This window comes from Rhinatrema bivittatum, chromosome 18, assembly GCF_901001135.1.
Source record: "Rhinatrema bivittatum chromosome 18, aRhiBiv1.1, whole genome shotgun sequence".
Taxonomy (NCBI): Eukaryota; Metazoa; Chordata; class Amphibia; order Gymnophiona; family Rhinatrematidae; genus Rhinatrema; species Rhinatrema bivittatum.
This window is the reverse complement of record NC_042632.1, coordinates 47,609,194-47,621,376: the sequence shown is the minus strand read 5'-3', so window position 1 is coordinate 47,621,376 and position 12,183 is coordinate 47,609,194. Positions and strand designations below refer to the sequence as shown.

The 12,183-nt window shown below is 45.2% G+C and overlaps 1 protein-coding gene across 1 annotated transcript in view; it reads left to right on the top strand.

The window, feature by feature from the left end:
• DDX46 (DEAD-box helicase 46) overlaps nt 1–12,183 on the top strand; it is a 51,801-nt gene that overhangs the window by 31,673 nt on the left and 7,945 nt on the right. The window contains 7 exon segments of the mRNA XM_029583861.1: nt 6,067–6,149; nt 6,388–6,552; nt 7,120–7,282; nt 8,521–8,714; nt 9,160–9,297; nt 9,695–9,844; nt 10,496–10,675. Coding sequence (XP_029439721.1) covers nt 6,067–6,149; nt 6,388–6,552; nt 7,120–7,282; nt 8,521–8,714; nt 9,160–9,297; nt 9,695–9,844; nt 10,496–10,675 — 1,073 coding nt within the window.

Genomic DNA, 12,183 nt, shown 5'->3' with positions numbered 1-12,183 from the left:
AACATGTATTTGATGTTTGTTTTTTTCTATATTATTATATTTCCAAAATAATTGTTTAGTGCAGATTACACAGTAACATACACAGTATAGCAAATTGCATGGACATATAATTACATATACAACCATTTGTGAATTATAGTCCGTCAGATGCCTCAGTTTATAAACCTGCCCCACCACTGTCTAAATGGATAAAGCACACAATGAACAGCCTCCACATCTGTTATGACTTTATTTATTTATTTATTTATTTATTTATTTATTTATTAGAATGACAGGGTTATCAAAACCCACTAGTGGTTGACATCAAAGTATCTTTCAAGTTCAAACCTCAAGTAAGAGCAATCATAGGTTTTTCCTTAAACACTGGGTTAACCTGAAAATAGACCAGTGCTTCCTAATAATGTCACCAGTCTGCAACTCATTGGAGAAAGGTAAAACACATGATGATCAGCAAGAGCAGCCCCTCTTTTATGCTTTTTATAACGATCATAGGGATAATCTTTTGCAAAAAAAACACCAAAACAACTTCTTAGAAGGTATACAAAATTCTTGCTTCATGGAATAAATTCTGCATAAATGCAAGAATTGTCCAATAGGGATATTCTTCAACACGCTCCAATGAAAACGGACAAATCTCAGTAGATTATTCTTATCTGTAGGTTTCTGATATATGGTGGTAGTAAAACTGGGCCTACTAGTTTGGCTCAAGTCTCCCGTTGCCTGGGGTTTTTCTAGAAGCTTAAGTAAGGTATAACTGGAGCTTTTATCATACCCCCTACTAGCTTCTTTCTGAACAATGCATTGGAGAAAATAGTTTTCTTTTTCCGCTCAAATTTCCAGAACAGAATTGAAAAAAATTAATTTCTAGTGTAGGAGGCCCTGCTGCTTAAAACTATATATTTTTTTCAAATATTTTGGTTCGTAGCACAAATTTGTGTTGTTATAGTTGGTTAGATTAAAGGAAGGCCAGAGGTCTGAGTCCACCCACCTTGTGATTGCTTCACAGGTATTTAGTCACAGTTCAGAAGGGGCCAGTAAGTTCTCTGAAGCTCATGTACAGTGTTGATTCAAGAAAAGATAGCAGATCCTGCAAAGGGTCTCAATTTACTTCATGACCAATACAGTTACACTGCTGCACTACTAGATTATGTTAAAATACACTATATAAATATTTAGATTTTGTTTAAGAGAATACCAGTAGACAACCAGTCAGGGTTGTTTTGCCATCAGCTCATCAAATATCATTGTTAATCCTGTTAATTGAGATTCCCTGTACGTACCCAGATCAGTTCAGACTCCTGGGTTTTGCCTCCCTGCCAGCAGATGGAGACAGACAATGTTTCACTGACTCTTTACATAACCCAGTGTGCCACCTCCAGTCCCTTAGTATTTTTCTGTCTCCAGCATATGATGGATGTGCAAAACCTGCAGTCTGGAGAGAAAAAAAAAAGAGATTAAAAGACAAAGTTTCTGGATCCTTCCAGGGGGTTATGAAGTCCTGGTGGGGCCATACCCTCTGGTTTGAGGCAGACTAGCAGAGGCTTGGTGACCCTTCTAATAGCTCGGTCCGCAACACCTTGGTATTCTCTTTGGTTGGGATGTCCCTATCTTCCGTGAATGAGACACATTGCTGCCTCCAACAGCTCCCATTCCCCGGGGTCTAACTTTCTCTGACTGATAAAATCCGCCTCAACGTAGGGTGGACATCTGGAGGTCCAGATCCCTCATCCCCTACGAGACAGCGGTGGAACTTACTGGAAGTTCTGCACTGCAAGCCCAGTGGAGCAGGAAAGTATCCCTTTTATTCAGTTTGTCCTGAGCTGGTCACTAAGGTTTGGCAAAAGGAGAGATGGATATAGCCAGTGGTCTGGCTCTTTTCTGAACTGCCATGCTGCCTGTGCTCCTGGATCCTGAACCTCTGCACCAAAAGAAAGTATTGGTTTCTATGTATTTTTATTTGTTCTCAGAGTTTTAAAAAAAAAAGAGAGAGAGAGAGAGAACAAGGAACTCGATAGAGGAATCTGTGCAGCAGCGAGGTTCCAGGGTGGGGGAAGCTACCTCAGCAACTCGGGGAGCTCAGTGATGAGGTTTTTCAGCCGCTTCTCTGCCTGCAGAGGAGACCGGGTGTTGGCTCCGTGCCACTGTTCCCCTGCTTGCTGTTGAGGTGCTGGTGGTGCCGTGGGTGCGGGGAGGAACAGAGTATGCGTGCAGCAAAAGCATTTGGGGAGGGGGGGGGGTGTCCTGTATCAAGCATGACAGCACCGGTAGAACAAGCCTCACGAGTGATGGGTCTAGCTCTGAGGCTTTCCCTATCAGTGCAGATTCCTGAGGTTCATGGTTCTAAGGGAACATTTTCGGTTTCAAGCCCTTCCTTTCGGCAGGTGATGGCTCCATGTACCTTCACCAAGGTGATGGTGGTTGGGGCAGCTGCATTGCAAAAGGAGGGTGTGTTGGTGTATCTGTAGCTGGATGACTGGCTCATTCATGCAAAATCAAATGACCTCTTATGACAATCAGTACAAAAGGCACCGATGCGCTTGAAGTCTTTAGGATGGGTGGTGAACCTAGCAATGAGCCATTTAGTCCTCTTACAAACTCTGGAGTATCTGGGAGCTCAGGTCGACACACTGGTGGAGATAGAGTTTCTTACAGAGACAGATTTCTGAAATTGCAGAATCAGATTAGGCTTCTGCTAGAGCTTTTGGGGCCGAGGGTCTGGGACTATTTACAGGTCTGGGTTCAATGGCATCGACATTGGAATTAATGCAGCCTCTGCATGGTGCTCTATTCCCACAGGAATCTGTTATTGGAAGAGTTTCATGTTCCTCTTCCGTTAGAGGGGGAAGCCAGGGACAGTCTTTCGTGGTGCTTACTTGCCCCAATCTCGAGCGTGGTGCGGAATTGAAGATTCTGAATTGGATAATAGTCACCACCAATGCAAGCCTCTCTGGATGGAGATCAGTGTGGCAAGATCAGTCTGTGCAGGGCCAGTGATCGAAACAGGAGGCCTCATGGCTTATCAGTCGGTTAGAGATGAATACAGTGCATTTCATGTTGCTTGCCTGTCTGCCAAGGTTATGCGGCGATCCAGAATGGATCATATCAGATAATGCGACGACAGTGGACTACATCAACTGTCAAGGCGGGACCAAGAATCAGGGAGCAACTTGAGAGGCCCAGGAGTTGATTCTCTGGGCAGAAACAGCACTTGGAGTGGCTGGCAGCATCTCACATCGATGGAGTGAACAACGTTGAGGCGGATTTTATCAGTCAGGGAAAGTTAGACCCCAGGGAATGGGAGCTGTCGGAGGCAGCAATGTGTCTCATTCACGGAAGATAGGGATATCCCAACCAAAGAGAATACCAAAGTGTTGCGGTTTTACAGCCCCTGAACAGAACACAGTACAAAGGAATCGGAGCTCTGGTGCTGCCGTGGACTCGGATTCTTCTTTGTCTTCCCTCCCATGGCCTCTGGTGGACAAGGAATTACCTCGGATAGAGAAACATCTAGGCAACATGATCCTGGTAGCTCCAGAGTGGCCACATCGACCATGCTTCCCAGATCTGATCAACATGGTCATAGAAGGGCCCCTGAGGTTTGAACATCGATCAACTGTTTTCCACCAGTGCCCAATATTTTTGGGCCAGGCGACTCACTTCTCTCTTGTAGTTTCATTTCTGAGATGAGACAACTAAGATGGCGGGGATATTCCGAAGCTGTTATTTCCACCTTCTACATCGTTGACGTATATGCAAATTTGGAGGATCTTCAAGTCCTGCTTTGCTGTAGACGGAGTTCAGCCTCAGCCTGTTCAGACTACGGTGTTGCATATTTTAGCTTTTTTACAGAAAGGTTCTGGTGTTTAACTGAGTGTCCAGGTGGCAACATTGGGAAGCGATAAAGTTGACTTACATTTCTAAGTGTGCCTGCTGCCGTGGAGTTTAGGGGCGCATTTCACATGTTCTCAGGTGACTTCCTGGGCTGACTCACAGCAGGTGTCTCCATGTGAAATTTGCTGGGCGGCTACTAGGAAGTCGTTGCCTACTTTTGCTAGACATTATCGCTTGGATGTCGGGGATCCGGCTTCCATGTGCTTTAGTGAGAGTGTTCTACAAGCGGAACTCTTCATGTGCCACCCGAGTTAAGGGGAGTTTAGGTACATCCAAGGAGTCTGGATTGATCTGGGTACATGCAGGGAAAGGAACATTGGTTCTTACCTGCTGATTTTCGTTCCTATAGTACCAAAGATCAGTCCAGAGACCTGCCCATTTGCTGGGGAGGTCTATACTGTTGCTTTGTGTATAGTGCGGCGCTGTTGGAGTTTTTCAGAGCTGATCTTATATTAAATTTGGGAAGCCAGTTTTTCATTGTCTTTTTTTTGTCAACTTCACCTTCTTTCGGCTCGTTGGAGGGGAGCGAGTTTGCTTAGAAGCTTGCTTAGAAATTTATGGTTGTTACTGTCATCTTGGCTTGGGTACAGGTCAATATTGAGAGACTGCAGGTGGCACATTGAGTTATGTACGGTGTCCGTGGAACTTTCTCTGTCTCCATCTGCTGGCAGGGAGGCAAAACCCAGGAGTCTGGACTGATCTGTGGTACTACAGAAACGATAATTAGCAGGAAAGACACAATTTTCCTTTGCTGGTCAAAACACAGTTAAGTTGATTTAAGCCTTCGAACCAGATGTACTAAAGAGTTTTCCCGCCTTTTTATGTTGATGGGAAAAATGTTTAAGTACATCTGACCCTTAGTCAGAATTGATAATTTCTTCCCTGTGCGTGAAAGAGAGTGGTTTGCATGTAGAAACTTCAGTAAATTCAATTGAGAGATTGCAGCTTTAAGGGGAGTTTTTAATTATAGTTATTGCATGCTTTGTTAGACAAAAATCTTGTTTATTATTAAAGTTCATCACAACTTTTACTAAACTGTTGACATTATTCAACTTCTGTGGAAAAAGTCTCTTCAAGATAAATAGAACGGGGATTCCAAGACTTTAATCATCAAAGGTAGGTAAATTAATGCTGTTCCAGAGTACTTTTGCAAAGTGCTGACTTCATGCACACATAGATATATTTAATTATATACATGTATGGGTTAGTATGAAGTTTTCTGTTCAACTTCATGAACCTCTTTACAACTAAGAGTCAAGGATAATTGTAATTGTGTTTTTAATTTTTCAAGTTTAAAGTTTTCTTACTGTTCCATCAAAGTTTTCCGTTTCCACTCATACTGAATTAAAATCCAGATATTTAATTTTAGTGCATCTAGAGGAGACTCGGATTCAAGTGTCCATTGTAAAAACTCCTCACAGCAAAAGTGATCACCCCTTATGGAACTTCATGCTCAGATTATTTTGGTTAACCGTTTGACCTTTTATTTTTACATTTTATATACTTTACCTAGAAAGCTGGTAGCACACACACAGTTTTTCCGTCAGACGAGAAACCCCTTAGTCCGTGTGGCCCAAGGTCCGGAACACACTCCAAATGTAACTTCTGCAACTGGTTTTGTTATTGAACTGTAAAATTGCATGTGGAATTTTAGTAATTGTTCAGAAATAATTATTATCCATGAGCATCTTTTCTTTCCACATAGTGGAAGGCACATAGGTGATGATTTAAAGGGAAGGTATATTTATGGCTGGGGTTTTGCCTTGTACACATGCGCTGTAATCTCTAATATGTTTTTTCCTAGGTGGCCGCTGTCAGATAAGGGCTGATGTGGCTCCGTGCTCCAGCTCACTCTTAGTTTTATGATGTGTTATGCAGAGGGCTGTTTTCTGAATTTTACAGGTTCTTCTGGCCCTATAATGGTATGCAAGAAAAGGGTTTGACACAAACTAATAAAAAGGGCCTTGCACATCTGTACACAGATGCTAGAATGAATCGGTGCATTTACCATGAGCACTGTATGTTTGACAGATATGCAGTCAACTGATCTTAAAAGATTTAATTTATATACTCATTCTTAGTTTAATTCAGAACAGTAATGAATTGGCATTTTAATTTGTGAGCTGCAGATGAAGTGACCGATTCCCCTTGTTTGTTTTTCTTTCCCTTTCACAGGTCGCGTGACAAACCTGCGCAGAGGTACGTACGTTGTGCTGGATGAAGCGGACAGAATGTTTGACATGGGATTCGAGCCCCAGGTAATGCCAGGACATCCCAGGAGCTCCCTTAGTATACTAATTTAAATTCTAAAAGAAACGAAACACAATTCATGCATGGATCTTACGAGAGGAGAATAAACTATTTAATGCTCCAGATCAGAAGCAAACGTTTGTATTTTGAAGTGTTGCGGCTTTTTCAGCGGCGCAGCTTTAGGTGTGACGTCTGAATATGTGTTGCTCGGAGAGGCGTAAATCAGTTTGTTCCTTTCCTGAACAGGTGATGCGTATTGTAGATAACGTCAGGCCCGATCGTCAGACCGTCATGTTTTCTGCCACTTTTCCCAGAGCTATGGAAGCCTTAGCTCGCCGGATCCTGAATAAGCCTATCGAGGTGCAGGTTGGAGGCAGGAGTGTGGTTTGCTCTGATGTGGAGCAGCAAGTGGTGAGTGTGCTTGGCGTTAAGAAAATACGTGCTTTCAGTCCCGTATTACTTCGATAAACGTCTTTTTGTCTAGTAAAATAGCAGATAAAGACAATTTGACACACAGACTGCTTAGTTTTCCTTATCTACTCTAGCTTTAATTGGTCTTTCTCATCCTCTGGCAGAGATCTGTCAGCTCTACAGGTCTGACAACCTGCAGGAAGTTACTGTTTTATCCTTTCTGTGGTGTTAACTAGAAAGCACTGTTCTCTAATTTGTTTTGGCTAGTGTGCGCTATTGTGGTGTGCGCAATTTTACCAGTGGCTGGAAAGCTAAATTGCCCACATTTGCTGCAGATAAGAGCACTGCTTCTCTCCGTGCCAGGCTCTTCTTCATGTTTGGCATAGACATTATCGCTAGACAGATAGTTTGCTGTCTCAGCCATTAGATGGCATTAATGGCATTTCTTGCGACTTCCCACAGTGTGTGGCACTGGAAAGGACCATTTAGCTAGTTTTCCCTGTTTGCCATAGCTGTGAGTAAAGGAAGAACTCACTGATTGGGCCTTTTGGTTATTTTGTGTTTCAGATTGTGATAGAAGAAGAGAAAAAGTTCTTGAAGTTGCTTGAGCTGTTGGGCCATTACCAGGAGGCCGGCTCGGTCATTATTTTTGTGGATAAGCAGGAGCATGCGGATGGCCTGCTGAAAGACTTAATGAGGGCCTCCTACCCTTGCATGTCTCTTCATGGAGGTACTGCCAGACTTTCTGTCATTTGGGCGAGAGATGTGTCTGCTTGGGCTGCAGTGCTAGTGGGTGGGAATGTCTTGTCTGCTTGGGGCTCTCTGCGGTCAGGAGCGCTGCAGAGGTGATGCACTTGATCCCAGGGAGGGAGAGCCGTAGCGACTCTCTGCACGAGGGGACACATTCCTCCAGCTCTCCTGGCAGGCGAGGGATTCTGCGTGGGGGGGGGGGGGTCTGGGGCAAAAAAAAAAAAGAGACCTGCCTAAAATTAAACTATTGGGAATTAGAGGTCTGTATATTCCCAAGGTTTGGTACCAGTTGTGAATGACTTTTATATATGGGCCGATTTCAGTAAACGTCGCGGGAGAGCAGGCGAGCAGGCCACTCTCCTGGGCGCGCGATTCAGGGGGGGGGGAAAGAAGATGCAAATTAGGGCCCGTGGTAAATAGAGGCGCTAGGGACACTAGCGCGTCCCTAGCGCCTCCTTTTTGACAGGAGCGGCGGCTGTCAGCGGGTTTGACAGCCGATGCTCAATTTTTCCGGCGTTGGTGCTCGAGCCCGCTGACAGCCACAGGTTTGGAGAACGGACGCCGGCTAAATTGAGCATCCGTCTTCTGACTTGTGGGCCGCTGGCCGATGTAAAAATTTTTTTTAAATTTTGGGGCCTCCGACTTAATATCGCTATGATATTAAGACAGAAAAGCAGTGCTGGCTGAAATTAACGCCTGCCTGTATCGGCCCGATAGAGATTATGACCTGTTTTGGGAAAGTACTTGAATGATCTGCAACAGAAAATTACTTTAAAAAAATGTTTACATTTAAGTGATGATTGCCCCACAGTCCCAGGGCTGCCAGTGCGTGAAATTTAGGGGTCTGTTTATGCTGCGGTATTTTTCCCGGCTGTATTTTACTGCCATGGAAAATACCGCAGGAGTCACAAAGTGGCAGTGCCGAGTACTAGCATTTTGTAAGTCCCGTGGTATTTTCTGCTCCGGGAAAAATACCACGGGCTTAGTATATGAAGCCCTTAGATAGTAAGTCCTTTGGGAATCAGGAAATACCTACAGTGCCTGAATGTCATTCACTTTGAAGTGTAACAAAAGATAATATATAAATGTAACCCCTAATTAGGCTCATGGAAGCCTTTCCTTTTGCTTGATATATTGTTTAAGCAGTGTATAACATCTGGGACAGAACTGCTGCACACGTGCACCATGATAATATTTTACTTGATTGATATTGTGCAGGCATTGATCAGTATGATAGAGACAGCATCATCAATGATTTTAAGAGTGGCGTGTGCAGATTGCTCGTGGCCACTTCTGTAGCAGCGAGAGGCCTGGATGTGAAACAGCTGATACTGGTGGTGAATTACAGCTGTCCCAACCACTATGAAGATTACGTACACAGAGCAGGCCGTACCGGACGAGCGGGCAACAAAGTATGTGATGCGTATTTATACTGAAATACCAGTGCTTGGTGCTTTACAATCTAATCACATGGAAAGGTAATAGATCGGCGAACATTTCCAGGGCATCTCTGTTTCGCACTGGACACGAGTTATCGTAAAAGTGTGTAATTAATTCCTCTATTGAAATATTTATATATATTTTTTGCATGGTAGACTCAGCTGCCAGGAAAACACGATGACAGCAGTTTGTCAGTAAGCACTGGGAGGTCTATATTCAGCCCCATTTTAGCTGGTTAAGTTCTGACTTAGTGGCACTGTTTGAATATTTGGCCACTGAACCAACTAATGTTTTATCTGGCTAATCAGTGAACTGGATAAGTGAGGGGCAGAGTTATTTAGCCGGATAAAAGTGGTCCTCTTTTTAAATTATACCTGCATCCATACATTTTTCTTGTTTTGCATCTCTCTTTCCCAGGGCTACGCATACACTTTTATCACTGAAGATCAAGCACGGTATGCCGGCGATATCATAAAGGCTCTGGAGTTGTCGGGAATGCCAGTTCCACAGGAACTGGAGAAGCTTTGGGCTGACTTCAAGGACCAGCAGAAGGCTGTAAGTAGTGCTCCCTGTTTCTTGGGGGAGGTAGCAATGAGGAGGACTCACCCTTTTGAAAGGAGTGTGATACAAGGAGTCAAGGATGCTCTGGGGTGGCTTGGATGGGTGTCGGCTCCAGTAAGAAGGCTCCATCACTAATGCTGTTGGACAGGTGCCTTCGCCTGCCTTTGTTTTGGGTTTGAGATCTGGGAGCAGCACCAGATATAAAACAATTCAAATAGTTTTGTCACCAGTCAAGGCTTAGCTTTATTTTGGTCAGTAAGTAGGTTCTTTGCACTGTAGCCTTCATGCAGCTTTTTTTTATGAGGACTGTGGGGGGAAAAAAGTCAATCAAATGACTACTTCTTGCTTCCAAAGGACACCTTAAGTCTTATTTTCTCTTTGAAAACCTTAGGAGGGGAAAATCATTAAAAAGAGCAGCGGATTCTCTGGCAAGGGTTTCAAGTTCGATGAAACAGAACATGCTTTGGCCAACGAGAGGAAAAAACTGCAGAAGGCGGCTCTTGGCCTGCAGGATTCGGATGATGAAGATGCGGCTATTGATGTAGGTGTCCTTGGCCTTGACCTCCTTCCGAGCCCGGTTTAAGTGGTAGGATTCCTGAAGAGCCGATCGCTTTCCTAGCTCTTCTGAGGGCTGAGAAATGAACTCCTCTTTCCCCAGCACACGCGTTCTTTGAGGGTTCAGTACCTTGCAGAGAGTGGGCCTGCCTGGATTGGATCGTTTCGGCGAAACCCTTTTGATAGCACTGTAATAAAAAAAATCAGATTTTCTATAGCATTTTATCTCCAAAAAGTGTGAAAGTGCAGAAATATAGCTGCTATGCTGGATCTCTTCAGTGCTTTCACAATTCTTGAAAAACCCTGAAGTGCCTGAGAGTGGGTTTAGGAGGGGAAGCAGCAAAATATTATTGATATGAGTGCTCTTGAGGCCCTAGGAAGAAAAGTGCCTTTTTTTTTTTTATCAGGCCTCGTGATTCTCTTTACTTATTCCGATGCACACCTCTTTTTTTTTTTTTTTGTACGGGGGTGAGGAAAGCTGACTTGCACGAGTGTGCGAGATGATGGAACATAGATACTTTGTAGCATAAAATAAGTGGACAACACAAATATTCACAAGTGCAGTTCCCCCATCATTGACTTTTGTGGTTTTGAGTGCAGGTTTAGCACATTTCATCCTCATTCTTTTTCTGTTTAGATCGATGAGCATATCGAGAGCATGTTCAACTCCAAGAAGAGAGTGAAGGACATGGCAGCCCCGGGTGGGGGGACCACCCACTTCCCGATGCCCACAGCAGGAAATGCCGAAAAACTGGAGCTTGCCAAGAAACTGGCTTTGATCATCAACGCGCAGAAGAACCTGGGGGCGGAGGCACAGGTACAGTTTCGTGTAAGCCAAGCTCTTTCCAGTTCAGTAGTGATTTTTTTTTTTCTTTTTCAAACTGTTCATGGGTCTTTCTTACACATGGGCTTTGCACTTATTTTCAGACAGCGAGCACATACTTGCTTTTGCTTTGAGACTTTCCGTGGGTGTGACATTTATACCTGTTTATTCTTTCAAACAACCCTGCGCAATCCCATGTATGTATGTGTATGGCCACAACCTCCGCGGATTAGGTGCGGATTATAAAATCTGTGTATGTCTACCCCAGCATCCCCGCGAATATCTGCAACGCTTTGAAAGTGTGTATGTTTCCTTCCTGTTCTGCAAACAAATGCCCACGCTTTACACACAGACATAATTGTGACTTGCTTGTCTAAAATCCTGTTCCCTGTATGTATCCAGATCAGTCCAGACTCCTGGGTTTTGCCTCCCCTCCAGCAGATGGAGACAGAGAAGTTTTGACTGCCACTGCCACTTATGCTGAGGTGCTGTCCCTCCGTATTTGTCTGTCTCCAGTAGATGGTGGAGGTGCAAAAAACATAATATAGGAAAATACAGAGGAAGAGGGAAGATTCAGCTCGATAGCCTCCCAGGTCCGGGGCGGACTATCCCCCTTGGTATTTGAGGCAGAGGAGCTCAGGTTGGGGATCTTTACTTAGCCCTCATATCTTTGGTGCTTGGCAGGGTTGATAACGGGGGTCCCAGCTTACTCACCTTGCAGGAGACGGACAGAGCCTGCTGCCTTTGTCAGGGAAGTGCTTGATTTTATTCGCTTTTATAAAGTTTTATTAAAAAAAAAAAAAGAGAGACTCTCTTTTGGGCAGCTGCACACTTTCCCACACGCTTGTGCTCCGGCTTAATTGAGCGGCTCTCTGGCTCCCTGTCTCTCCGGCGGGTTCTCTTTGCTCCCACTCTGCCGCATTTCTCATCAGCCATGCCATGTGGCGTGGCGTGGCCTGTATATCCTGCGGCGATGCGCGCTCCTTTCGCGCGGCGGCCTGTGCTCCCGCTGCATACCCGGCGGGGAGGGCTCCTCAGGGAGCGGGCGCTGGGAGCTTGATCGGCTTTCTCCGGTGCGGCAGTCTCCCGAGGACCCCTTCCTGCTCAGTGCAGGAACGGAGGCCATTTTGTTGGCCTTTAAGTCTCCTGTGCATACTGCGGGGGAGGGGGAATCCCCTCCACCGTTGTCACCGCAGGTGGGGGCCGATCTTGTCAGGGACCGCGTGTTCCGGACAGGGTTGAGTCTGAGGAAGGTTCAGACACCTCTTCTTTTTCCTCGGAATTCGTTCTACTGGTGCTTAAGGCCTTTAAGGGCAAGAAGTCAGCTAAGCAGCATGTGGACAGGGAGGCCCCTCCCAGATCAGCGAAGAGGTCCAGGGCCCTGGAGGAAGTAGGGGGTCCAAGGGCCCGGCGACTTCTGCAAGCTGCTCTGCCCCCATCCGCGACGGACAGTTCCTCTGAGGGCTTGGCTCAGAATGACTCGCTTGGGCAGGACCCCCCCA